Source organism: Penicillium verrucosum, assembly GCF_028828655.1.
Source record: "Penicillium verrucosum strain IBT 35672 chromosome Unknown utg000001l_segment0_segment0, whole genome shotgun sequence".
In the NCBI taxonomy this organism is placed as follows: Eukaryota; Fungi; Ascomycota; class Eurotiomycetes; order Eurotiales; family Aspergillaceae; genus Penicillium; species Penicillium verrucosum.
The window spans coordinates 10,973,825-11,000,733 of NW_026643210.1; the positions used below are offsets into that span (position 1 = coordinate 10,973,825).

General features: G+C 47.7%; 12 protein-coding genes across 12 annotated transcripts; 6 read left to right on the forward strand and 6 right to left on the reverse strand.

Moving 5' to 3' along the window:
• Positions 1-373: 373 nt before the first annotated feature.
• Positions 374-742, reverse strand: N7516_004012 (uncharacterized protein; the record flags this gene model as incomplete). The annotated part of the gene is made up of 1 exon (XM_057216732.1): positions 374-742. One exon carries the CDS (start codon positions 740-742, stop codon positions 374-376), a length of 369 nt encoding a protein of 122 aa, XP_057078615.1.
• A 1,376-nt stretch (positions 743-2,118) lies between these two features.
• Positions 2,119-3,131, forward strand: N7516_004013 (PQ-loop repeat-containing protein; the record flags this gene model as incomplete). Its single annotated transcript, XM_057216733.1, has 5 exons — positions 2,119-2,172; positions 2,229-2,246; positions 2,301-2,504; positions 2,560-2,833; positions 2,887-3,131. The coding sequence occupies exons 1-5, from the start codon at positions 2,128-2,130 to the stop codon at positions 3,129-3,131; spliced, it is 786 nt and encodes a 261-aa protein (XP_057078616.1). The 5' UTR covers positions 2,119-2,127.
• Positions 3,132-3,676: 545 nt separating this feature from the next.
• On the reverse strand, positions 3,677-4,740 carry N7516_004014 (uncharacterized protein; the record flags this gene model as incomplete). Its single annotated transcript, XM_057216734.1, has 3 exons — positions 3,677-3,824; positions 3,887-4,354; positions 4,418-4,740. The coding sequence occupies 3 exons, from the start codon at positions 4,738-4,740 to the stop codon at positions 3,677-3,679; spliced, it is 939 nt and encodes a 312-aa protein (XP_057078617.1).
• Positions 4,741-5,309: 569 nt separating this feature from the next.
• On the reverse strand, positions 5,310-6,120 carry N7516_004015 (aminoglycoside phosphotransferase family protein; the record flags this gene model as incomplete). Its single annotated transcript, XM_057216735.1, has 2 exons — positions 5,310-6,003; positions 6,053-6,120. 2 exons carry the CDS (start codon positions 6,118-6,120, stop codon positions 5,310-5,312), a joined length of 762 nt encoding a protein of 253 aa, XP_057078618.1.
• A 329-nt stretch (positions 6,121-6,449) lies between these two features.
• Positions 6,450-7,893, reverse strand: N7516_004016 (putative ribosome associated DnaJ chaperone Zuotin; the record flags this gene model as incomplete). Its single annotated transcript, XM_057216736.1, has 4 exons — positions 6,450-7,223; positions 7,261-7,494; positions 7,545-7,685; positions 7,741-7,893. 4 exons carry the CDS (start codon positions 7,891-7,893, stop codon positions 6,450-6,452), a joined length of 1,302 nt encoding a protein of 433 aa, XP_057078619.1.
• Positions 7,894-8,286: 393 nt separating this feature from the next.
• Positions 8,287-8,791, forward strand: N7516_004017 (LYR motif-containing protein; the record flags this gene model as incomplete). The annotated part of the gene is made up of 3 exons (XM_057216737.1): positions 8,287-8,362; positions 8,427-8,603; positions 8,697-8,791. 3 exons carry the CDS (start codon positions 8,287-8,289, stop codon positions 8,789-8,791), a joined length of 348 nt encoding a protein of 115 aa, XP_057078620.1.
• Positions 8,792-9,126: 335 nt separating this feature from the next.
• On the reverse strand, positions 9,127-10,343 carry slt11 (Pre-mRNA-splicing factor ECM2; the record flags this gene model as incomplete). Its single annotated transcript, XM_057216738.1, has 2 exons — positions 9,127-10,137; positions 10,206-10,343. 2 exons carry the CDS (start codon positions 10,341-10,343, stop codon positions 9,127-9,129), a joined length of 1,149 nt encoding a protein of 382 aa, XP_057078621.1.
• Positions 10,344-10,866: 523 nt separating this feature from the next.
• On the forward strand, positions 10,867-12,115 carry erg6 (sterol 24-C-methyltransferase; the record flags this gene model as incomplete). Its single annotated transcript, XM_057216739.1, has 3 exons — positions 10,867-11,070; positions 11,130-11,164; positions 11,221-12,115. 3 exons carry the CDS (start codon positions 10,867-10,869, stop codon positions 12,113-12,115), a joined length of 1,134 nt encoding a protein of 377 aa, XP_057078622.1.
• Positions 12,116-12,594: 479 nt separating this feature from the next.
• N7516_004020 (ankyrin repeat domain-containing protein) lies at positions 12,595-14,643 on the reverse strand (the record flags this gene model as incomplete). The annotated part of the gene is made up of 1 exon (XM_057216740.1): positions 12,595-14,643. The coding sequence occupies one exon, from the start codon at positions 14,641-14,643 to the stop codon at positions 12,595-12,597; it is 2,049 nt and encodes a 682-aa protein (XP_057078623.1).
• Positions 14,644-16,326: 1,683 nt separating this feature from the next.
• On the forward strand, positions 16,327-17,783 carry N7516_004021 (questin oxidase family protein; the record flags this gene model as incomplete). Its single annotated transcript, XM_057216741.1, has 4 exons — positions 16,327-16,495; positions 16,552-16,894; positions 17,143-17,228; positions 17,296-17,783. Coding segments are annotated over 4 exons (1,086 nt in total), but the record flags the coding sequence as incomplete, so codon positions are not given.
• A 1,629-nt stretch (positions 17,784-19,412) lies between these two features.
• On the forward strand, positions 19,413-20,957 carry N7516_004022 (WD40 repeat domain-containing protein; the record flags this gene model as incomplete). The annotated part of the gene is made up of 1 exon (XM_057216742.1): positions 19,413-20,957. The coding sequence occupies one exon, from the start codon at positions 19,413-19,415 to the stop codon at positions 20,955-20,957; it is 1,545 nt and encodes a 514-aa protein (XP_057078625.1).
• A 2,100-nt stretch (positions 20,958-23,057) lies between these two features.
• Positions 23,058-24,410, forward strand: N7516_004023 (putative acid phosphatase; the record flags this gene model as incomplete). The annotated part of the gene is made up of 3 exons (XM_057216743.1): positions 23,058-23,249; positions 23,305-24,318; positions 24,375-24,410. The coding sequence occupies 3 exons, from the start codon at positions 23,058-23,060 to the stop codon at positions 24,408-24,410; spliced, it is 1,242 nt and encodes a 413-aa protein (XP_057078626.1).
• Between the last annotated feature and the right edge of the window lie 2,499 nt (positions 24,411-26,909).

Consider the following 26,909-nt stretch of genomic DNA (forward strand, 5'->3'; position numbering starts at 1 on the left):
TGCACAGATTTTGTGACAGCTGAATTTCTCAAAATTCGTAATATTTGTGTTGCATCGGCCATCGACACAACCTGCCCGATCTGATCGCAGATACCAAAGCACACAGAGACCAGCGATTGCTGTGGATTGGAACCCTCCTCAGCGAGTGAATAGTAGGAAAATAGCGCAAGGTTGGTATTGACGATCGTAAACTCATTTCATTTATTCTAAGGGTATCATTAAAAAGTCTATACATATCCTGTTTCACCGAGGGAACCCAATCGATCTTCCCGTGGACTTCAGAATAAATTGCGCATAGGATCTAGGAGCCCGCCCGAGATCCTTCACTGTCTCAAACAGTGGCATTCGAAAAAAAAAAGAGGTTTGAAGATACTCAGGCGCAGGTGACCTGGTATGAACCGTAGCGGCGTCTTGTTCCAGCGACGCGGCAAGTTTGAGTGGCATTGGTTTGGCTGGCGATGTCGGAAAGTTCGTTCTGATCGCACATGGTGTTATCGAACAACTCGATGCGGCAGCCTTCGGCGACAGAGTTGAGTGTGTAGGCAGAGGCAACGCTGTGGAGATCGGCGCGACAGCCTGTGCTGCCAGATCCGACGTGAGGGTCACCGATAGTTCCGTTGCATGAGGGTGACGGGAAAAGGGTGAAGGACCATTGAACCTCGCGGCTGATGAGGGGGAACGCGGAGGAAAAGTTGAAGAATAGAGTGACGGCCAGGAGGCAGAGACGAAGAGTAGAAAACATGGTGCCTTGGGAACGAATGTAGATTGTGGGTGTATTTGAGAAGGCTTATGTTGTAGACAGTTGTAGAAGCACAAGAAGAGAGGAGAGGAGGGTGGTCTTGTTCTTAAAGGTCTAGAAAGAACTGACAGGGGCAATGTCCACAATTTATTATGGACCCACCAAGATTTAATTTCTTTCTTTTTAAGGAGAAATAGTAATATACAACATACAACATACAACATAGATACTTTGACTTCGGCTGAACCCAGCCATGCATATTAATAAACTAGGAATTCATACTCTGTCCACGTACTCCGTACATGTACTCGTACTTGTACACACAATGTGGAAACCCCCGACAACGGGTTTTCATTCCTGATGAGATCATCCCGAATTCGATTATCATTTAGTCCTATTCCGGTAAGTGTGGGGGGCTGGGACACCCATCTTACGCAGATGCGTACGTACTCTTCCCCATTCAGACAATCTTATTGCATCCCGGTTTTCTTGGTTGAATATTTCTATTTTGGTCTAACTGCATCTTGATATAAACATGGCTGGATATCCAAAAAAATATAAAAATAAGGTGGCACAGGTGGCAACTTATGCGGACTTTTCAGCCGACTAAAATAGGCTAAAACATAAAAAAGAGAAATTTCTTATCGGATCGGCAGAGAAACCTTCGAATCTTCCCAGGTTCTTTTTTGGCATATCCATGGTTCTTCATGGTTCTGTATAGGTTTAATCTCACATTTCACATAACCAACTATTCAGTAACTTGTACTCCGTAGACTAGTTTGCACATCAGAAATGTTATACAAAGTATACTCCAAACGTAAATTTACTAACTCACAATTTTTGGTTGGCTTTTCACTTTTATCGGATTTGAAGTCCGATCGGCATCCTTGAGCTTGGACTTTTAACTGTTTAGACGCGTGTGGCTTCAGGGTCTAGGTAATCACCACCGCCTCCACTCTTCATGTCTTAATCTATCTTACGCACAACCCTCTGTCAAAATCAAACAGATAGGGAAAGTTCATAAATGGAATATTCCATCTTTTTACTCCGTACTCAAATCTTTGTTACTACTTTTACTCACACATGACGCTAAAATTCTCCGGGGATTTGGTATTGGCAGAATCTGGGTGTGAAATATGGGATCGGTCATGTTCATACATAGAACACTGGATAACCCACCTATATTAATAAAGGAAGTACTATCGGATCGCATCTTGCCCGTTAATGATATACGACTTTGATCGTCGTAGCACAGTTCATTATGGTGATCCAATGAGAATTTGAGGAAACTGACCCACCTTCACGTGTCACAAATATATTCTTATCAGATGTCGTTTGGAGGCTCCTCCAAGGTTTGTTCTTCGCTCCAATCACAAGGCCCATTATAAATGGACAATCGAGTCGCAGAGAATGTTCTCGGTACTCTGGGCGCAGTCAGTTCCATCTTCTCGATTGCTAGAGGGTAGACCAAACTAACTATTCTTTCTAGGTTTGCTGGTCTATCCAAGTATGCGGTTGCTATATACCAGCTATTCTTGGACCCGCACTAACCCTTGTATAGCTCCTTCCCCAGATAATCATCAATTACAGGAGACATGACACTGAGGGCCTACAAGGGTCAATGATGCTCTTATGGGCCGTCGCAGGGGTTCCTCTCGGGGTGTATAACATTGTCGAAGAATTCAACATTGCCCTAAGGATTCAGCCCCAAATTCTGACAACACTCAGTCTCCTTACTTGGGCACAGTGTCTCTACTACGGAAAGGTAAACATCTCTCTTTCTATCCAACATGATCCTTGTAATACTCACGCAGACTCAGAAATACCGAATCATGAAGTGCTGTGTCGCCGTCACTTCGCTTCTGCTGCTGTTGGGCGGTATCGAAGCTGGACTCATATTCGCCTTGCGGGCTGCAAAAAGCCGTGGACTGGAATGGCCTCTCATCGTGATGGCAGTGTTAAGTGCATGTTTACTTGCAGCAGGTGTACTGAGACATTACTGGGATATTTATGTCCACCGGACTGTTCGAGGAATCAGCTTCATATTTGTTGGCATTGATGCTGCTGGTGACTTGTTTTCGCTCGTCTCTGTCTGTAAGTCAACTTAATCACTAGGCAGAGATGGTCAATGGCTAATATGCAAGCAGTATTTGGATCGACTATTGATGTTCTTGGAATAATTATCTATGGAACTGAGCTGACCCTTTGGGTGGGCATATTTATCTGCGGTGGTGTGTTCAACCTCCGGCCCTGGATTAAAGAGCGCTCCGAGCAGCAAAAAGGTGATCTTCGGGACCCGGTGTCTCTACATCCAATGCCATCGTCGACTTCTGTGTTCAGAACCGCATCCAGATCTGAAGTGATGGGAAGGAGGCCGTGGCAGAGTTCATGAAGAATCAGCTATTCAACATTTGATACTTTAATATCAAATTACGACTACTTATTCATACATCAAACGGTATGTTGAGGCTGTTGTGATGACCACATTCGCTTGATGTTGTCCCGAGCAGTTCGACGTCTACGAACTGGTATATTCTTGTAGAACTCGAAAAAGGGATGAAGTTGGGTTACGAAAAAGTGGAGCTGGATGGAGCTAGAAATTATGGAGATCATAAGGAGGGGCTGTTGCATAGATTCAGTTTCAACTTTATCTCAGAGGGACTGCGGCTAAAAAGAGTTCCGCCGCATCCCGGACCCGCTTGCTTTCTCGGGATACATTCGCTCTGTGTCTATGAGATTCAACAAGAGGTTATTTTCAAAGTAATATCTGGACGAATATTCACTGGTTGACTATTATGTGGACATTGCTTCGTTTCTTGTATGGCTGTGCCAAGAATCCTCAGTATCATATTTCAGGCTGGTTACACTATCTTACTCCTTATTGTTCCCCGTACTATGCGTGCACATTCTGGCCTAGTGAACGGTAGTCGCCCTTACCTACAGTCTCGCCTTGCTTGCCTTCGGACGTCTCCCGGTATCAACATCAGACCACCAAGGAAAGCTGGGGGGTGCATCACCCTCGAGAGTTGCCTTGAAATTTGGTTTTCGTTTCTCAAAGAATGCTTTGGCGCCTTCCTTTGAGTCCCTATAACACGGTCAGTATTCCTTTTTGTTAATGCTCGATAAGACGGGTTGGAGAAAGCATACCTCCTACTAAGCATATGGTAGAGCACCGCCGAATCAACTAGGTGAGTCTCCTCGGCGCTCCCCGGGTTCTGCCACATGAGTTCTCGCGAAATGTATAATGCCATGGAGCTAACATTCTCTGCAATTTCTGTAGCAAGTTCCAATGCACGTGCAACTACCTGGTTTGGATCAGGGTATGTCTCCTGGAACAAAGTCCCAAAATGCGGCGATGTAGGCGGGAAGATGCCACCAGTTGTGAGCAAGTAGAGAGCATTGGAATAGCCAATCAACCGCGGGAGAAAGAATGAAGAGCTTGATTCCATCGTGAGACCCCGTCGTGGGAAGACAAATCCGTACTTGGATTTCTGGCAGCCAATACGTATGGCAGCTGGTAGACACATCGTCATGCCCAAACCAACAGCGGAGCCATGCATAGCCGCTATAGTAGGCTTGCGACAGCGGTGAATGGCTAAGGCGAGACGGCCGCCGCTATTGATGTCAATATTAGTGGAGCTGATACATAAGCTCTCGGCTGAAGCTTCGTTATCTTACCTATCGCGGTGATCTTTGTTTCTCTCCTTGTCCATTCCACTGAATCCTCGCTCAAGATCCGCACCAGCACAGAACATCTTGCCAGCGCCGGTAAGCACCACGACTTTGACGCGTTCATCAACATCAAACATAGGATATATCTTCTCAAATGCATGCATCATATCTAGAGTGAACGAATTGTGCTTTTCCGGTCGGTTCAGTGTCACCACAACAACAGGGGTAGCTTCAACCGCCCCGGCCGGGTGGTGGGAGACTTTGACATCGGTCAATGAAATAGTCTCGTAAGACTTGGGAATGTCGATAGTGTCTGGGTCGAAAATCATTGTGGTCGCTTGGGGTGGACTAAATTGCAGTTTACTTCGTTATTAGCTGAGATATGACTGAGATATGTTAATGACTTATATGTCAGTCAACTCCTCGGGTTTTCAGCTGGGTATGCAGGCTCGATCACTAATCATGAAGCCCAGGGAATAATCATTAAACTTAGGGAAATTGGGCCGCGGTTGGCATATTCTTTACGGGGATTTGGGATTACATTATCTCGGAACATATTGAAACAGGAGTAACATGTGTCCTGGAGGGTTAACGACTGGTCACTGGACTGACTCATGCGCGATGTACATACAGGCTGAAGTAGTATTACCACAGTTGGCGATCGGCGATTTTCGTAATAACTCCTAGCTTTTCTTTATCACAAAAAGATGTCCGAGCCATCCTCGGGTTACTTTAGCCTCGCCTCTATTTTGGGGTCTGTTCCCGGTCGTTCTTCGCGTCTCTTTCCAGAATAGGCCTGTTCCCAGAGGGAGTATAAATGTCGGACGTAAATTTATGAGGGAATTGATGCCTTGGTTTCCAAAATGGTCTTTGCTTAGGTACATACATTGCATCCAATTCATCGTGTCATATGTCTAGCAAATACCACGGCCATATACTCTGTGGAATGATCTGGCGGGAAAATAGCTGATAGATAGGCAGTCCAGCCAGGAATATCGTTGCAAAACGTATACGCTCTAACAGTTTCACACCATTCTGGCTGCCAGCCTGCAAGCTCCCAATCCAACACTGCAGTGACATGACCACTATCGTCAACCAGTATATTTCTCGGTGCCAGATCACCGTGCGTGAAGACCATATTATCCTCCGGCTGTTTAGTGGCTGTTGTATTTCGAAGGAGGTCTGGGACTGCCATCGTCAATCTCGAAAATAGGTACTCATCGAGGTGCATTGAGTGTCGGGTATATATATTTTTATGATTGAAAGGTCTCGAATGTTCGTACTTTAGCCCTCGTAGTTGCTGTATATATCCGTGCAGTTCCTGCGCGACGGACATTTTTTGTGATGGGATCATGCTGGGCCAGGCATCCTGCAGTGTCTGACCTTCGATATAGTCCATTAAGATAGACTTAACACCACCGTCGTGGATTTGGATCTCGTGAACGCGGGGAATCGGAATGGTCGTGTTTTCGGCAATATAAAGCATATTCTCGGCTTCAAGCTCTATCTTTTGGGGGTGTCCATATTTAAGCAATCTGTTTTTGGCGACTTGGATAATCTTCCGAAGACTGGGTTCTTGTCGCTCTAAGTGCCTCCACTAATTAATATGATGAACTCATCTGAGTTCACTTTTATACATACTGACCCTCGCCAAAGATATCCATCGCGTCCACGTAGACGGCCTGTTTGAGACCCGCCACTGGGAACATGAGCCTAGAAACAGATGGTCAGAAAGCGAGGCGATATTCGATCCACGACCAATCACGTGCATGGGAGTGTCAGATATGCAGTTGGCTGAACGCAGTAACTTGGGAATTCGGACACAGTCCGTAGTCTCAAAGCCACCGGTTCTGCCAGGTGGAGAGTACGGTATCGACGAGGATCGTGTGGAGCACGACAATAATTACGAATGGTAGATACTAAACTATGTTGATATAAGAGCACCATGTATTTTTCTACTCTATGTGGCGTGAATAGTCATGATCAGGAAAGCCTAGGTATGTAGGCTACCCCTCATCTAGCTGGTAGACAAGAATATTTAAACGAAGACCTTGGCCTCGCCGGCCTTCAGCTTACCAGCATCAACAAGGCGCTTAGCCTCGCCAGACCAAGCAGTCTTGACAGCAGCACCATCAGTGCCGGCGATGGTGAGCTTCTCAGCCAGAACGGCGAGCTCATCAACATCAATCTTGCCCATGATAAGGTCGACGTCGGTGAGGACACCGTCGATATCAGCGGCAGTGGGATCACCGGCGGCGAAGTAGTTGACATCCTTGACGGAACTCTTGAGGATACGCTTGTTCTTCTTGGAAGCGTTCTTAGCAGCCTCCTTGGCCTTCTTGTTCTTCTCACGGTCAGCCTTGGCGGCCTCCTCAGCATCCTTCTTGCGCTGCTCCTCGGCGGCCTTGGCATTCTCCTTCTCCTCCTTGAGACGGCGGATCTCCTCCTCCTTGGCGAGGCGCTTAGCGTCCTTTCCGGCACGAGCCTGCTGGCGGAACTTCTTAATACGCTCATCGGAAGCGAGACACTCGTCAACGAGCTCACGCAGACGGATGGTGTCCTCAGTCTTGCGCTTGCGGCGGGCGTTGGCATTCTTCTTCTCGACGTGACGTTTCTGGTCACGGCTCTCTCCATCATCAGGCACATCCTCATCGAGGTACTCGAAGGTCCTCCAGCTGTCAACGTTGTACCAGAAGTTGTAGAAAGTCTCGACGTGCTCCTGGGTGCTGTTCTCGTCTCCGAGTGTGGGCACAGGCTGCTTGTTGGAGAAGCGACCCTCGGCAACGAAAACAGGGCCCCAGGCCTTGTAGAACTTGCTACCAGTGACCTTCTTAGTGGGGGGGCTCAACGTCGGCATTCTCATCGACGGAATCGAACTGGCGACGACGAGCGGGGTCGAGAAGCAGATCGGTGGCCTTCTGGATACACTTGAAGAAGCTGTCGTTCTCGTCGGTGTTACCCTGGGCGGCCTTCTTGTCAGGGTGGTGACGCAGGACCTTCTTGCGGTGAGCCCGCTTGATCTGCTCGGGGGTTGCACGCCAGCGGTACTTTTTCAAACCCAAAACGGCGTAGTGATCTTGGCCCTGCTAGGAGTTAGAAATCAATTAAGCAGGATAAATGTGACCTTACTGACCTTCCAGTCCTTGGCCTCACGGGCAAGCATCATGGGGTCCTCATCTTCAGAGATATCATCATCCTCCTCAGTCTCAGTCTTCTTGACGTTGCTCTGGGCCTGGAGGCGCTCATCCTCGGAGAAGGTACGGTTGTGACGGGACTAAAAAGTGTCAGTTTTGACCAAACAGAAAATTTAGTGAATTTGGAGATCTTACTCGGCGAGCGTGAGCCAGGAAGTGCGGGCCAACGGGCTCCACGTTGCGCTTGGTGGCACCGGAGAGAGCACCGACAATCTTGAAATCCTTCTCACCAGCCCAGCCCTGAGGCAAGGTAGGGAGGGAAATATCAACAAGTTGAGCAGCAGCCATTGTATAATGGTATTGGTGACAGTACCAAGTTGTGTGTGGAGAGCGTTGGGTCCCGCGATGGAATTTTTTGCATACCTTTTTTTCTGCCCCCAATATCCGCCCCTCTAGCCAATCACGGCTCATATGTTTTGGAGTATCGAGATTGGCGATGGCGCCAGGCCTTGCTTCTTCTGTTAACTTGTACATTCAAATTTTCTGGTCTGGTCGGTCTGCATTCTTGTTCGGGCAATTGTAACTCCTACATCGCATCTCCAGTACTACCTATTAACCTCATCCCCATCTCCTTGTTCGTACCGATCATCCGCAGCGACAGTTGCAACCTGTGCTTCTCGACCTGTTGCTACATACACTCACGTCTATATTTCTCGTGACATTCACATTCCACATTTCACTATGGCTACCTCCACTTCTGCTGCCGCTAAGAGTGCCTATCGGCAACTTCTCCGGTCCACCCGGGTTGTCTTTCACAGTTCGTTTGACAAACACACCCGCCACCGAGGCATCTGTTTCATCCATACTGACATCCGTTATAGACGATCTCCCAGTCCTCCTTGCGGCACGTCAAGAAGCACGCCAGAACTTTGAAAAGAACCGTCGCCCAGCTGTCGATACCGGAATGCAAATCAACCATGCGATTGAGGTTGCGAACATCCTGCGCCACAACATCGTCCAAGGTTCGAGGGAGAAGGGGAATGAAGCTGCTAAGTGGGGTATGTGTTTTATGAATCTGGCGATTCCACTTCATGGCTTGGTAGTCATAGTGCTCGTACAAACTGTTTACTAACGACCGATTGTTTCTACAGAACTCAATATCCACGACCAGATCGAACGTGGTGATAATGACTCTGTCAAAGTTGGGGATCAGGATGTGAAGATTCACAAGGCTTGCTCCTCATGATGGGATGTTTTTTTTTCCCTGCTACGATGCTCGGTTGAATCTGGGCGCACTCTCCGAGTTCATTCAAAGTCCAAAAGCGACACTGACAACAACGTTGAAGCCAGTCTGTGAACATATGTCAAACCGATGGCACATGGCAGTAAAACAAGCTACGACAGTGACCGGACATGTATTATAAGATACCCGACTCTTTTATTAATTGGCGTCTTCGGGGTATTTTCGATTGAAGTACATAGATCTGCATAGAATAACCCAATCCTTGATAACGCCCGCTCCGAACCCTAAGTTACATGCAACCTCGATTTGATTTGATGGTATCTCCGTACACTTTCTGCTCAATCGCCATTCATGCTGGCGTACTGGACCTCGCCCGATCCAGGTGGCGGTGCAACAACATGAGGCTGAGCTTTCTCCTGGCCAGCACTCTCACCTGCAGAGGCTACGGCTCGTCGGTCGGCTTGCTTGCCTTTACCAACGGATCCCATAGTCTGGCGACCCTCGCGAGCATTTTGAATTCTCTCTTCTCGGTCCAGGTTATCCAGTGGCTTCGGCTTTCCCCAACGAACACGAAGAGGGCAGCCCTGAATGATGGCCTTGCCTTGACAGTGGTTTGCGGCGGTTTCGGCGTCCGCACGGTTGACGTAGTTGATGAAAGCACAGTGGGAGCGGTGGGAGCAGATAAGAGAGCGGAGCTGGCCGAATTCGCTGAAGAATGTGCGGAGAGCATGTTCAGGGAGATCATCTTCCACACCTGTAATGAACAAGGAAGTGACGTTGGGATCCGCGGGGGGAAGAATATCCGCAGCCGAGGGCGGCAACTGAGTGGTACTGGGGAATGGGCGACCACCGTGACCACCGCCTCGTCCTCCACGGCCTGGAAGGCGGTTTCCGACACGGCTTTCACTGGTGCGAATTGGACCGGGCCCATTTCCATAGCGGCTGTTTGTTCGTGGTTGGTCCGTCGCCGTACCTTCCTCTACTTTCTCCTCAGCAGGTGCTTCGATTCGTCGGGGCTTGCGGTAATATGGTTCGCTGTTTGCAAGGCGTCGCAACAGTTCCCGGGCCTTGTCGTCTGTCTTCTCGTATTCTTCGATGGCACCACGTCCCTCTTCGATTTCCTTCTCGTTGTTTTGCGCGTAATACTCGCGATTAATGGAGCTTTCTGGTCCTGGGGCGACCATTTTGAGAGCAGCATCACGGACGGCAAGGGGAAGGCCGAAAGACAAGTCCAGCATGCAGCATTGACAGCAGTTCTTCAGTCGCGCGCATGTGAGACAGATGATGGATCGCTTTTGGCGGGAGGTCCGATCGGCCTTCCATCGGAAGATAGTGAAAGGGCGTGTACACTAAGTAGTTGTTAGTATGTGCTTATGAACTAACTTCGAGGGGGCAAAAAAAAAAAAAAAAGACTTACAATCTTGCATTCTGCGCCATGATCTTCCTTGATCATTTGCACGTAGGGATTTTCGGGAAGGCAGTTCTCGCAGACAGAGGGGAAGTCTGTCGACTCCCAACCGGATCGGTTCAAATCATGTTTAATTTGGGGAGGCATCTCGGATAGTATGAGGTTCGTGCGTCTCAAGAAGTGAGAGAGCTTCCGAGATTGGAGTATCAAGATCAATGGAAGTGGCGTGTGGGATAATGTGGCTAGTGAGTTTAAGTCACGTGAACCCAATCCGTCAGGTCACCTTTTTTCCCACCGGGTGACCCAGTGTCCGACTCAGCCACAGACCGGAAGGTACTGTCCCGCGAGAAAAAACGAGTGTGGCCACTCCCCAAACTGCCCTCCCCAGAGGACAAAGCTCGGTCTAGTCGTTCGGAGGAACCCCCTGATTGGCTCTCCACTTTGGATTGCCAAAAAGTTGCTTGGGATTCGACTCTTATTTATTTCCCCTTTCTCCTACTTCTCCAAGTCGCTATTCATTCACTTCAATTGTACTCTCTTGCTTCGCTTCTCTTGTGATATTTCCAGTCTTGGTTCACCTTGTCTTTCTTTCTTGGAAAATCTTGGAAATTGACGCCTGTTTGCCTCTTATAATCTACCCCTTTTAATCTCTGCGACTCGCTTCTTCACCATGGCTCCCTCTGCATTGGAACGTGAGGATAAGGCGCGTGATGCCGCCTTCAACAAGGTTCTGCACGGCAAGTCTGCCAAGGCCCAGGGTGGTCTCGCTGCCCTGCGCGGAAAGGACGCCGCTGCCCAGAAGGCTGCCGTCGAGGAGTACTTCAAGCACTGGGACAACCAAGCTGCAGTTGATGAGACACCTGAGATCCGTGAGGTATGGCACCGCGCACCCAACGCAATTGATTCTTATCACTAACAATTCCTGCGTGATAGGCCCGCAAGGCTGAATATGCTACCTTGACCCGACAGTATGTTCGGAAACAAACCCCATTGATCGACGCTCCTTATACTGATGATTCTTTAGCTACTACAACCTGGCTACCGACTTCTACGAGTACGGATGGGGTTCTTCCTTCCACTTCTGCCGCTTCGCCTACGGTGAGCCTTTCCACCAGGCCATTGCCCGCCATGAGCACTACCTTGCCCTCCAGGCTGGTATCACGGAGGATATGAAGGTTTTGGATGTTGGCTGTGGTGTCGGTGGTCCTGCCCGCGAGATGGTCAAGTTCACTGGTGCTCACGTCACCGGTCTGAACAATAACGACTACCAGATCGACCGCGCTACCCACTACGCGCACAAGCAGGGTCTCTCGGACAAGATGGCCTTTGTCAAGGGCGACTTCATGCAGATGAACTTCCCTGACAACAGCTTCGATGCCGTGTACGCCATTGAAGCCACCGTCCACGCCCCCGAGCTGGTTGGTGTTTACAGCGAGATTTTCCGTGTCCTAAAGCCTGGTGGTACCTTCGCTGTGTACGAGTGGCTTATGACCGACGACTACAACAACGATGATGCTGAGCACCGTCGCATTCGTCTCGGTATCGAGCAGGGTGACGGTATCTCCAACATGGTCCGTATCTCCGAGGGTCTTGAAGCTATGAAGAACGCTGGATTTACCCTAAAGCACCACGAGGATCTCGCTGCTCGTCCCGACCCTATCCCCTGGTACTACCCGCTGGCGGGCTCCTTCAAGCACATGGGTTCGCCCTGGGACTTCTTCACCATTGCTCGCATGACCTGGTGGGGCCGTGGCCTTGCCCACCGCTTCGTCGGTGCCGGCGAGTCCATCGGTCTCTTCCCCAAGGGTTCCCAGAAGACCGCCGACAGTCTGGCCGTGGCTGCTGACTGTCTGGTCGAAGGTGCTAAGAAGAACCTCTTCACCCCCATGTACCTCATGATCGGCAAGAAGCCCGAGTAAATCTTGAGAAACAATGGTGTTTGCGGTCTTTCTGTGTAAAAAAATATTATCCCTGGCGTGCACGTTCTCCCCTGGTGCTCATCTTATTTCATTTTATGTTCTTTACGTTACCCTCCGCATGTCACCAGGGGGCTTTTCTTGGCTCAAACCTGACCCAATGTCGGCAGAGAACGAGCCACGTGCCGCTTTCTCCTAATTCATGGTTTCGTTAATTTTTTTCTTTCTTTCTCTTGTTTCTTTTACCTGTCAAGATAACAATGTAATAGTCATTGAGCCAAGAATAACGAGCAAAGGATTGGTATTGTTTTATGTTTGTTTTGTCCCTATGTATTCGCAGCGCATCTACTGTTAACTAGTTACATAGTAACTATAACTGGTAGTTATGGTACATGTCTTTGATTGATGGCTTTGGACCACTGCCTTATGAACTATGATGATCCCCAAGGGAAGCCATTTAGAAATAATCCGTCTCTGTCATATTATAGGTATCCCGAGACTGGAGGAACGGATTTCGGTCCGAGTACGTCCGTATAAACATTAGTATCATATAGCTCCCTGGCACCATACGCACAGAGCAACTCTACCATAGCTGCTGCACCACTTGGATTGGAACAATTGAAAACCCACCACAAAATTGACTTTGATGAATAGCATGAGGTTCCCCCAACAGTGAGATTCGGGTCTGCTCCCCGACGAAGCAGTAGTTCCGCCACTTCAACGTTACCTTGCCAGATAGCCATATGGAGAGGTGTCTGGCCCATTACAGACTCATTCACGTCTAGGCCCCTGGCAATCATCTTTTCGATGAATGAACAGTTCATTGATCTGGTCGCATGAAGCATTGACGTCTCCTTTTTCCAATATGAAACAAGAGGATCTGCCCCGTGATCAAGCAAAAGCTCAGCAACTCCATAATGTTTCAGCTTCATAGCCTTTGCGAGAGGCGAGAGCGGTTTCCCTGAGTGGTGGGTTTTTGAGCCATCGAAGTTGCGCGCATAGTCATTAGGATTGGCACCGCAGTCAAGAAGCATCTTGATAGTATCGTAGTGGCAGTGTGATATAGCCCAGAACAAGACTGACTGATTCCGCGATGCTAGTTTCGGATCTGAGCCCTTCTCAAGAAGTAACCGCACAAGATCATCCCTACTAAACGGCCGAAGCGTGCTGTGTCCCCGAACAGCAAGCCAGAGAGGTGTTATTCCAAACTCTGGATCGGCATAGTTGGGGTTAGCACCATTCTCCAGCAATAATGACACAATCTCTTTGCTGGTAGAGCGATTAGGGCGTATCGAGTAGTTTGTATTCGGTACGGGAACACCAAAGTCGGCAACAGCGAGGCAAAGCGGTGTTTGAGCAATCCTGGATCGAGTCCCGCATGCTTCAGTATCGGCACCTTTATTCAGGAGCATCTTCATAACTCCCTTGAGCCGGAGTAGAGTTGCAAGATAGAGCGGTGTCTGATTCTGCGCGTTCCCCACGTTGATTCCGGCGCCTAGTTCCAACAGCTTCATTACTTCTCCGGGTGTTCGTGATTCTATTACTGCAAGACAGAGCGGCGTGTTGCCCCCGCGAAATCTTGTATCAACATGGACTCCCAATCGAACCATCTCTTCAACCAAGGGTGGACAACCAGTCGAGGCTCCTAAATAAAGAAGCATAGGCCCATACTTCTCCATGGTGTATGGATCTTCCAGTGCCATAGTCAGTTTGGGAAGATCGTAAGCTAGAGACCTAGCAGGCTTGCTCCCACAGTTACAGAAACCAGCTCTCTCAAGGATGCCGCTGCGACTCAGCAAAAACAGGGCACACTCTATATGACCGTTTGCCACAGTGGCAGGCACAATAAGTGCTATTCTGTGCATGTATTGTTTGCAAGTGAGGTTCTCATACTCTCCTGTAGCAAGAGTATAATCCACGCATGGGGTATGGCCACCCTCAGCAGCCAGACGGAGAGTGGCTTTGCGCGCTGGCCCGTCATTCGGCAAATTTGGGAAATTGGTTTCCCACATAATCTCTGGACGGAGACCTCTTCGCACAAGGTCTTTCATCATATCCAAATGGCCATTTCTTGCGGCCTGACCCAGAAGTTGCGCATCACAGCGATGGTGGGCACATTCCCCATGAATATCAGCGCCAGATTGAAGAAGTGTATTAATCATAGAGACACGACCCCCTTGGACTGCCCAGCAAAGTGGAGAATGGAAGATTTGACAGTCTCGTGTTGGAAACCTCAGGTCTCTCGTTATATTTGACGAGTCTACTGCCAGAGATCTTTGGACGACAGTGTCATAGCCGCGGAAGGCGCCGAATGCCAATGATGTTTGACCACAATGTTGTGTATTGAACTTGTACAAGCGGGGTTCCAACTGTTCATATAGCCATTTGTTTGTTTGTGAAAGCGAATTTAAGCCTCTTTGGGTTGCGATAGAAGCGTGATTGTTGCTCGATTCCGTTGCAGCGAATTGGGAGAAGAGGGAGTCGATTATAAGCAGCACGATCTCAACAGGTAAATCTAGAAGCGAGGTCATATTGTAAATTGGATCGACGTATGTGATCAATACGAGAATTCTTGTGCGTCGGGCACACAAGAACTACAAGGCGTTAACCGACTGAACACTTTCGGGGGAGTTTAACTGGCTGGGGCTGCAGCTCAAGCACCTATAGCCCTGTGTAGCCGATCCTTACATAATGTGATATCACATCCTGGGGCCCTAGAGTATCGAGTATTTCGGTATAAGTTGAGGGCTGTGTGGAAACTTGTGAAAATGAAGTGTAACATGATCAGATGCCAAGGGGGGTAGCCGGGGTAGTCTGATGGCACTTTGTGGAAGCTTCCAAGGTTATGGGCGAAGACTGCATCTGAGAGTCCAGAATCAGGAATATCTTTACTATTCGGATTCTTCCCTCGAATTGTCACTCAATTTCCCCATTCCAGACACAGACTGGTGCCAGTGATAGGATCGAAAAGGAAACGCACGACCCCCAACTTTGATCGCCAAGCCTCGAAACCCATGATTAGACCTCAGGATTAGACCTCAGGATAGCCCACAGACCCCATAGCCCAGACCAACCCAACCCACCAAATGGTCTGGTTTTTGGGCCTATGCCTCGGCCCATCGGTGGATTATAGGCCCGGAGCATGTCCGTTCCTGAGAGCAACATTTTCAAGGTACATTTTATTGAAGTCTTTTCTCCCATATATTCAGAGAAAGTAACAGATAAAGCAAGAAAAAACACCTAAACCGTAAAATTATACTGTTCTGCTTGGAACTAAGGAAGGACTTCTAACGTCTCAATACTAGTTAGAAGACATATAAAGAGATATATAAAGAGACAACTAGAAAGATAACAAGAAAGATAACAAGAAATACCCTAAGGAGAACATCCAAAAAGAAGATCTAGTAACCTGTGAAGTATATAACTAACTAGGTGTAAAAATAAAAGAGAAGTTGAAACACATGGAATTGTTGGATTGTAGATACCAACAATGTCGAAGATCTGGTACCACCTGGCGGAGTAGGTGAACTGCTGCTAGAAGGTCCCAGTCTAGGACGTGGTTATCTCAACGATCCGGCCCGGGCGCCAATATATTGACCTGCATAAAATACCTAGATCTACTTACACGTATCTTGCTTCGAAGATCTCCAATGCTGCGTGCACTTCAGCCAGCCCAAGTGAGCTCAGGGCGCGAGATACCCCGTTGCCTATAGGTTTAATGCCATTGAGACCATGGGTATGACCCTTCCGGGCTCATCTTCCAACCCGGCCAGCTCCCAGGCCAAGTACGTTGAGTGTCTCGTGGCTGGTGGTGCCATCAAGAGGCTGCTCGCCGACCCGCAGGCTTTTGTCAGCGCTTCTCAGCGCTTGTCTCAGCAGTTGGTAGCAGAAATCTTGGTCTCAATCCATGCCGGCTCTGATCTCCTGCCGCCCAGAACAATATAGGTGTTATGGTGGGTGTCACTGTGTGACAGGACTGTAGTCTCCCCTCCATCTTCTTCTTTTCCCCTTCTCCCTTAGCAGTTAGCAGTTACCAATACAATTGCTCTCTCTCTCTCTTCTCATGTCTATATAGAGAAGTAATTAACTTCCTAGAATTAGTGGTAGAAAGGATCTCCGAAATTGTAGATTGAGAGGTACGATGATCATATATATTTCGTAGAACCAAGTTAGGCCGCGCAAAAATTCGCGATCAATGCCCTATGTCCTTAGATTCTGCAACCTTCAAAATGGCCACATCAAGCAAAATTTGCATTACACCGGAGAATGCTGGAGTTTTTAGTTCTTCGAACTTGAGTCCGGCCTCCGCCCGGAAAGTGAGCGAGGTGCTTCAGCATGATATGGATAATCATCATACTTATCTGAACAAGATTCAGTTTCACGGTAAGCTTGCGGCATTCCAGCCTGGCAGCAGAAAAGAAAAGTTAACGCAGAGGTAGATCATATCGTGCATTTTATGCTCACGATCTGGGCTCTTGGAGCGTCTCCCGAGACTATCCAGCTGCAATATGAACGGGAGGATAAGCGTCAGCGCCCTGCTTTCCCGCGGAATGAGAAATTCATTGCTTCGTTCGCCGACAAAGACGAATTTATGAAGCACATGTTTCAAGAAGAACACTACTCCAACTACCTCGCCTTTTTCCAACGCGAGATTGCTACCAAGGGTGTTCCAGCTACCTTGAAGGCATATTTATTCAATGGTGACAAGCTTGCTGAATCATTGCTTTCCCGAATATTTGCGGGTCTTGTTCATCCGATCATTCATCTTGGCTTCGGTATTGAGTTCGTTCCAACAGCCTGCGATCGTTGCGCAAGCCCTAGCACAGGCGTCGGTTCATCAAGACTACCTTTGAGATAAATTTTTCAATCCTGCTACAGATGCTGCGGCGGCGGCAGCCATCTCACACGCTGAGAGATCTCTTCTACAAATTATGAAAGAGATGCGCGTAGATGAAAGAGTCAGGAACGCCTCTAAACATGGAGACACAGACATTTTTGAAGATGGTATTCTGAAGCGGGCTGCGGGCTAGCGAGGAGGTTATTCACCACTGCAGCAAGTGGTCTGTACCCGAGGATAAAATCCCGGAAAAGCTTGCGGAAATGGTCAATACAACAAGTATGTGTTTTATATATGCGCTGGGATTCATCTCCCCTTCTAACATCCCCTTCTAACATCTCGATAGTTTATTGGACTGCCACAGCGCAGAACCCAGAGAAAGAGCTGAAGCTAGACTTTTTCTTCATTCATGCTGTGAATCTCTCTATTTTATTCAAGGCATTTATGGGACTACCATACATTGAAGCATCAATGAAGAGTCGCCTTTTAGAAATGAAGGGCCGGATGGATCTTTTGATCTGGGCACCTCGTAAAATGCCGCAGCCCCAGGTCGACGACATATTGAATTATCCAATTCATCTTGGCTGGCCCAAGGTATTCTCAAAGAGTTACCTGCATCCTTCAGATGACGGCCATCTGGCTAAGTTTGTTCGAACTGTTGCTTTCGCAGAGGAACTCTGCCGTCCCTTTGAAACGAAGCTACCAAGCGATAATCTTCCAGTCTCTGGAGACATGTGGCTGAAGATTGGCAATATGGGTAAGTTTGGCCGATTATTCCTTGAAGGATATTCTCTGACGTATGAATTTATTCAGCTGTTGATACCACTGGGGTGATTTTCAGTGATATTTGGGTTCGCGGGGCTGGGTTTGCCGAGCCTTGGGCTAAGTTCGGACCACGGAGGTAGACATGGATGAGGACCGAACTAAGGTGCCAAGCGAGGCAGAACGTATAGCTATTAATACGACTAAGGTACATTATGACAACCTTTGTGGATATATTACCTACGCAACGTATTTCTGCTAGAAGAAGGGAGTGAATGTGATCTCTAAGAGGGCAAAAGTCCTTCCTAGGTACTTCCAAGTCTTACAGTATCTTTATAGATGAGATATCTCTTTGTATGCAGACTAAGCCTTTTGCATGTTTTAGTGCGAGGTCAACGCTATTGAAGGTAGAGTCGATTGGTTGCTTAAGTGGTACAATGCCTTAGCTAGATCACCAATCGAGAGGCAGTAAATTGTCACCTAGATCCAGAGTGTCTATCGGTTCCCCGCTGGTCACGAAATCCGGCCATAACGCTATAGGATTTTGGGGATAGTTCGCTGAGAGAAGAGAAGTGGCAGAGTTGGTCATATAAGTTTGTTAGCGGCCTCACCGCTCTCTTCTCTGATATACTTTGTCTGCACCCGTGGTCAGTCACGTTTCTTTTTTAGCCAGCTAGATTTAGTGGAATCCGTACTCCGTACTGTATGTCGTTATATGCTCTTAATCATTCACTTACTCCACTTAATGCCTAACTTTTAACGAGATCGACTTCACCGCCACTTTCACAACAATCCTTCCTATTTAGGCTTTCCTATAAGGTGACCCCCAATACGGCCTCAAAACAACAGGCACAATTACTATATAGAGCCTAACAATACATATAGATGGAGTACCTACCAAATCTAAGCATATTATAAGGGTTCTTGAGGCCATCTTATGTTAATGAAATAAATATGTTCAGTCACATAGAGAAGAGTTGTATATATGTTCAACAGTTCCATTCTCGGCGAGTTCATTTTACGATACTGTACCCGGTTCTTGCCAAGTAACCCCACCCCCTGCGGGTGTTGCCGCAAGGGGGTGGGGTTGCTTGGCAAGAACCGGGTATATTGGTACCACATCGCATCGCGGGGCAGCAGAGGTGGCTGGCTGAATGATCTGCAAAAACAAACCGCAAAACATAGCATAGAAACTCCCACTCTTGATTTGTAACTCGTCCGTTGTCGTCCGTAGTGGAAAATAGCTCGAAGTTCGTGGCTAGCGAATACGAGCGATCCCTCTGTTTTTTTACGCCACGGGTTGGAAATTTACTATTGAGGAAATGGTTACCATTCCTTTGGTTTGGTTGGAGGGGATATAAGGTTGTATCCGCCATCGGTCCGTTCATTCTTACTCGGACAACGCGCTATATATAATGTGAATATAGCAATCAGTAGTGCTTTCTGCTAGCCCACTCGGTAGTACAATACATTACCGTCACCGTATCCGCCCTCGCTTACTAGGCTTACTAACCCCACAGTCTTTATAAACCCTCGAAACCGAAAGGTCACTCTTTATAGACTCATTCATCACCTCCGATATTGGCGAGCTTTCCGTGGTAGATTAGCTTAGCTTAGGATCTAGCGATAGGTAAGTCTCTAGAGACACTAAAGGGTCATAGTTATTTTATTAATTTTGTGGCCTTCTCACCAGACTACAATATGTTGGAGTCGCCCTTGAGACCATCTGATAGACTTATTGGTGGTTTGGCCTTCTCACCGGATGGCAAGGTGATCGCATTAGGGTCAGGGGGTCATAAAATCCGGCTCTGGGATCCAGATGCAGAAGACGATTCTCTAAAGATACTCGAAGGCCATACTGATTATGAAAGTGATGAAATCCACGCTATGGCTTTTTCACCGGATAGCAAGATGATTGTGTCAGGGTCGTGGCATCATATAGTCCGGATCTGGAATCTGGCAGACGGTTCATCGAAGACACTCAACGGCCATACTGCTTATGTCAAGGTTGTGGCCTTCTCACCAGATAGCAAGATAGTGGCGTCGGGATCAGAGGATGCAACAATCCGGCTCTGGGATCTCACGAACTTGGATGACATTTCATCGAAGACACTCAACGGCCATACTGCCCCTATCAATGCTGTGGCCTTCTCACCGGACGGCAGGATGGTGGCGTCAGTGCAAGACTGTCGTGGTGAAGCAACACTCCGACTCTGGGATCTAGCAGGCAATTGTCTGAAGATAGTTCCAGACCAATACGACGCACTGGCCTTCTCACCGGATGGCAAGATACTGGCATCATTATCTCTGAATTGTACGATCCATCTTTTGAATCTGGCAGACGATACATCGAAGACACTTGAGGGCCATACTAGTGGTATCACTGTTATGGCCTTCTCACCAGATAGCAAGATAGTGGCTTCGGGATCACAGGATAAAACAGTCCGGCTCTGGAATCTGGCCGAAAATTCATCGAAGACACTCCGCCATAGCCTGGGATCATATGCTTACATCAATGCCATTGCCTACTCACCGGATGGCAATATGGTGGCATCATTGTCAATAAGTACTTCCGATTCTACGGTAGCACTCTGGAATCTGGAAGGCGATTGTCTGAAGACACTCAATACGCGTGCATATGATCCTAGGTATATGGCCTTCTCACCGGTCAGCAAAAAGCTGGCGACGGCAGACAACGAAGATAGAGCTGTCCGGCTCTGGGATACAGAGAAAGGCGATATTTTACGGACATTCAAGGACCCCCCTGCTTCGATCAATGCTATGGCAATAGCATCGGATGGCAGTGGATTCATGGTGACAGCATCAGATGATAAAATGGTCCGGTTATGGGGTAGGCAAGGCATGCCGCTGGGGACATACGAGGGTCATAGCGCTTCTGTCGATGCTATAGCCTTCTCACCGGATAGCAAGATAGTGGCTTCGGGATCAAAGGATAACACAGTCCGGCTATGGAATTCCCCGGAATTCGATGCCATTTCATCTAAGACACTCAACGGCCATACCGCTCCTATCACTGTTGTGGCCTTCTCACCAGATAGCAAGATGGTGGCGTCGGGATCAGAGGATGCAACAGTCCGGCTCTGGGATCTCACGAACTTGGATGACATTTCATCGAAGACACTCAACGGCCATACTGCCCCTATCACTGCTGTGGCCTTCTCACCACATGTCGAATTAGTGACGTCAGTGTCAGCTGACAAAACGGCGCGAATCTGGGAATACTAGTTACATGTAACTAAACCTAAGGAATGGAAGAAAGCGCCCAACAATATGTATGGAAATATGGCCACTCTGGCGACTAAGTATGCCGACACATGTAATGTTAAACGTCTAATAGTTATCTAGAATATGGAATAAGTAGGTATTTATAGGTAGACATTACCGGCGTCTTGTGTGCTCCCGAGCGGTTTGCAGGGGTTGCATACTCTCGGTGCCTCAGGTAGGTGAGCCTTGGCTTAGCCAAGGATCACCAACGAGCCGCCACCTATCCCAAAAAGCGTCAATTAATTTAACCCCTCTGATCAACCCCTCATAAAGGCCCCTTCATTGTGGGCCTTCATAATATTCAAACTAAACTATAAACCTTTGTTTATATTCCGGAGTCCACTAGTATACAATATACGAAGACTAAGCGAGGTTACGTGAATTGTAACCGAAGGGCCCCCTTTAAGTCAGTCCATTGGGGTCCTATGCCTTTGTCCTATATAGTGCAAGACGTGACAGTTCAAGTTCTTTCTCACCCATCAAATTGCAAGTATATTTCGTATTTTAAAACGCTCGCAGCGATTTATCATTAATCACCAAACAGACTCTTAATCTCGCGTCGTGGTCCCTATTATCCTGCTTAGCAATCGATGCCCGGTAGTGGCTTCGAAGAAGATCTTTAGAAGCTGACTCAAACTAAGTTGGGTCTTCAATGATAACCGGGTCAAATTGCGCCCAAAGATCGTCAAATAGAATTGTGGCTTGATCTCGCTTTGGCTTGGCTTGGGTTGAAGCGTACTCGGAATGAAAGGCGAATTTGATATGACTGTTTATCAAGTCGATCATTTTCGAAAAGAGAGCGCCTAACTAGAGACTGTAGGTCGTACGGTAAAGGACATACCCCCATCCCCTCTTCTATCTTATGGGGTGCCGGAGGAGCTTCCTGGAGCTCGAAAGCCAGTCGAACGTCATTTGGATATTGGAGTTGGCAGGTAAGAGTTTTGGAGTCAAAGAATTGCTATTAGGATGATCGGGACGCGTAGAAACCAAGTGTACTATGTTGCATGATCCTCTGGCGGTTGTCAAAAATAATCTAGCGACACATGTCAGTACATTTCATTAATAACTAGGATCGATCTGAGAGTGCCGAAGGTCTCTTAGCGTGCTACTAGGCATTCGATAGAAGTGTGCATTGTCAAATTGCCGAATTGCCTGCATTTCGCATCTCCTTGGTACTCGCATCTCGCATCTCGCATCTCGCATTCGCATTCCAGGAAGTCAGTGAGACTATCGCGGTGGCTGACATGTAGGTCTTAGGTGTAGGTATTTTTTTTTTGTTCTTTCCGAGTCTCTTTTGATTCCTTAGGGAAAGTGTTACCCATGCTGCCATCCTGTCACTTCAACGTCTTCACCCCGTCGATATATACTATCGCGTTAAAGAAGATAGTACGACCACTCACAAATATAAAGAGAACCTACTACAATTTCTGTAGAAGTTGCTTGGCGGTCAGCAATCAGCTCTAGATATTTCAAGTTAATCTAGAAGGCAATTGCGTCCCATCAAGGTGTGTCTGACCAGTACCAAATCAATCCTCTGATAAAGGTGAAGCCGCCGCAAAACCCGTAGGCTCTCTCAACTAGCAGCAGTGTCCCACCTCAAAATTCAAGAAATTGTTGACCATGACAGACATTAGACCATAATCGATCGCGATGAAGCATGAATACTAGTATTTACGTCCATATGATCTAGGATTTGAAGACTTTAAGGCTATGACTTAACCCGATCGAGATTTCCTCGTTGACTTTCTGTTGTGGCTTTCTACAGGGTGTTGACTAGAAAGCGGGTACGGGAGTTGAATCTGCCGACCTACTGAGGGGTTAATGCCTGAGGCATTAATATAGATGCCTAAGGCCGCCACCATAACCCAGCAGCCAGTCAGCCCTGCATCGATAACCACGTGCTATCGGTTATGCCGTGTAACATAGCGCCCTCTTCCAGCCGATGAGGGGAATGTCATGCCTCCAAGGCTGGCTCGGGTATAAGATCGCGTGTCGCCCGACCAACATACCCCTCCGTTACCTTTCTCGTCGCAGCTGCTAGTTACTACCGCGATCCCAGACATGTTCACCAAACAAACTCTTCTCGTGTTTGTCGGAGCCCTGGCCCTGGCCGTGGCCAAGACAACTACTGAAAAGACCCCAACTCAGGCTGAGATCGATGCAGCCCGTGATACGGTCCTTCCTTACTCCCCTGTGTCAAACATCAAGGGGCTGGCTTTCAATCGTTTCGTGAACATCTGGCTAGAGAACACAGTGGGTCCCCTCCCCTTGCATGAATAATAATGGCCACATGCTTACTCCTTTGCAGGACTATGAAACAGCTGCTTCAGATGAGAACTTGTCTAAGCTGGCTAAGGAGGGTATCCTCCTGACCAACTACTTTGCCGTCACTCACCCTTCAGAGCCCAACTACTGTGCCTCTGCCGGGGGTGACACTTTTGGCATGGACAGTGATGACTTCCTGCAGATCCCTGCCAATGTCTCCACTATTGCCGATCTGTTCGATACCAAGCACATCGCTTGGGGTGAGTACCAAGAGGACATGCCCTATGCCGGCTACCAGGGTAAACGGTACCCCCTCGGCGGGCCGAACCAGTACGTGCGCAAGCACAACCCGCTAGTTCTGTATGATTCGGTTACCGACGACGCCGTGCGCCCGCGCCAAATCAAGAATTTCACCACTTTCTACGAGGACCTAGAACACCACAGTTTCCCCCAACACATGTTCATCACACCAAACATGACGAACGATGCCCACGATACCGACATCACTGTGGCCGGTGACTGGGTCGCTCGCTTCCTGCCTCCCCTGCTGAAGAACGAGCACTTCAACAAGGATAGCCTAGTGCTGCTCACCTTCGATGAGGGTGGTAATTACTCCCACCCCAACCGGGTCTTCAGCTTCCTAGTTGGAGGTGCTATCCCGAAGCACCTGAAGGGCACCACCGACGACACTTTCTACACACCCTACTCAATCATCGCCTCCCTGTCTGCTAACTGGGGTCTGCCATCCCTTGGACGCTGGGATTGTGGCGCCAACCTGCTGAATATGGTCGCTGAGAAGACCGGCTATGTCAACTGGGAAGTTGATACTAGCAATGCCTACATCAACCAGACTTACCCTGGCCCTCTGTCTACCAAGAACTATTCCTCCAAGTGGGCCGTTCCTGCCACCAAGGGCAAGTGCTCTGCTGGCCATGGTATCGCTGAGATCGTGAAGAAGACCTACGACGGTCTTCACCCTACCTACGACTACACCAGCCCCGTGCCGTACGACGCGGCCAGTGGAAACAACGTCGGCATCAAGTACCAGCGTACTCTGGTATGGCCTCTTTCTCTCTTTTTTCCCTTTTAATATTTGATGCTAATGATTTATAGAAACACGGTAAGACCGAATCTGGTATCACCGGGTAAACCAGCGATCCATATATGTAAATACGACGCACTACGACAGGTGTGCTTATCTATAAAAAGTCAATTCAACTACATATTGCTCTACTACGTTACAAGGGGTTCTCCGGTTTTACTGCATCCACTGCTGATACTCCGGATGACTTGGCTTCGAACCTACCATCCACACAGACTTCATATACTAAGGAGTATTGGGGGCTACCCAGTTTAACCTATTCCCATAAGGAACATACAATATAAGGAACTCGAGGCGACCCGTGGACGCTAGAAGCACCACATACTAGAGGCGGATGGAGGCTTGGATGGCATTCTGAGAGTTTTACTTTGACTTTCGGTGGCTTTTCTGTGATCTACCTAGGTACAAGCTGTATCCCCCAATGTCTCGTATGATAAATCGGGAACCCTTTTATGCGACGACCACAAATAGGTGCCCAAATGGGTTTCAAGTACATACTCATATCGAACACGGCATCATCCACAAGGTCTTAATTCGGGAAGGTATCAAGTATTGCCGTGATATCCATATGTACTCCGTACAGCTCAAGGAATTATTTTATTGGTCTAGGAAAATTAATATTCCAAGGTTTGTAGCACTACCACTACCACATCTACCAATCTTGTTTCGGGCATTTTTATTTTCTCTCAAGCAGATTACTAGCCAAATGTCAAATCCGAGGTGAATTGTCCAACAATGCCTGCTCGAGTCCAGGAAATTGCCTGGCCCGTGTGAATATTTCCCTCCAACCCACCCTAAATTTTCGTTCAATATATATTATCTGTCTTCAATGGTCCCGCCAAGATATATATGGCCAAGCTATGCTTCTCAAATGCTTCGCCTCATAAACTTTCTTGGTATTGTCTTGGAATGCTTGGTTGATGAGCCAAGTAGTGGTAAGCAAATATACCCACCTTGGAAGAGTGCTTACCTGTGAAAATCTTGGATTATCCTTTCCTAATGCGGTTATATCTCGGCAATATGGATCCACTTTGTAACTATAGAGTACAAGGTACGGAGTACTCTCGACCTTTTTGATTTCTTTTCGACACTATGAATAACTCCCGAATGGTTACTTCGGGAATGGCTTCTTGGGCCATATTCCGAAAAGAAATATATACTGAGTTAGTTCTATATAAGGAACCCTCAATTATCAAGAAGATATCGAGATTGACCTTACGGATTAGACCTGACGCAAGCCGTTGGAAAGAAAAAAAACAACAACAAAAACAACAAAAACAACCAATGGAGTACAAATTGCGGACGAACCTTGGAACAACCATAGAGAATCTTCAACCCATGACCCCACCGCCAATTTCCAATTCCCCATGGTTACAGACACCTCCAGACACCCCCGGGAATTAATGTAAACCACCCTCCAACAAAGCCATGAGAAATAAATAAATAAAAACAAACTGAAGGCCCCTGAGTAGCGGATGTACGTCACTTCAAAGTACATATAACGTTATTTGAACTAGCGCAGTTTGATATATTACCAAAACAAACCTAAGCGGCTACTTCACTCCATACGATTCGCTTCATAAGCGGTCGTTTGTCAATATATCAATCGAAGACGAATACAGTACCCTTCTTAGGGAAGACGAAGCGATCACCACTTTTTAGACAACTCGACGGAGAAGAGCACTTCCGTCACTTCCTTACTTCCTATTATAAAACACTCGAAATATAACAGAATCCGTCAACTATAACTACTAGAAAGGATCTCTATAGATATTGTTTAGAACTCCTTCAACACGTCCACGGGTAGAAGAAATATAGAAGACGGAATCTCATCCTTAGCAGTTAATAACATTCGTGCCAATCAACATAATTTCAATAGAACCAAGCTACAGAACGCACCACCGAGAGGAAAGACTGCCGAAAATCACGTTGCCAAATGGAAGAATTACACTGCCCCTACCTCTAGTGCTAACTTTGCATACTATGGTACACTAGGCCACCAACTAGCTATTGCTGCCATCTAGATCCCGATACGCGTCCCCTAGGTTAGAAACTTCGACCAGGCCTATGGTGGTACAAATGGAAGGGATGGATCTCGATTCTAGGACTCGAAGACAGCAGTTATGGAAGATGATGCTGAGATTTAGGGGTGAGCGCATTTGTAGGAGGAGCTAGAGGGTGTGTTGAGATAGGTACCTACCTAGGTAGGTAGGCACCTTGTTTGTCAGCAACCCACGTAACATAGTTAAGTAGCTGGATGTTTGTAGGAATTAAACTTTTCTTTCTCTCTCTCTCTCTCTCTCTCTCTCTCTCTCTGGTCCCCATCAGCTTTACCATCTTTTCCTCTCTTCATCTAATAGAGGACGTTCATAATGTGGACCACAACCTCCGGCTTACGGGGCAAGAAGCTCCGTATTGCCATCACTTTTACATCCGTCGTTGGATTCTCTCTTTTCGGTTATGATCAGGGTTTGATGTCCGGTATCATCTCTGGTGACCAGTTCACTAATGAATTCCCCCTCTCTATGGTGACTCCGAGCACGTCG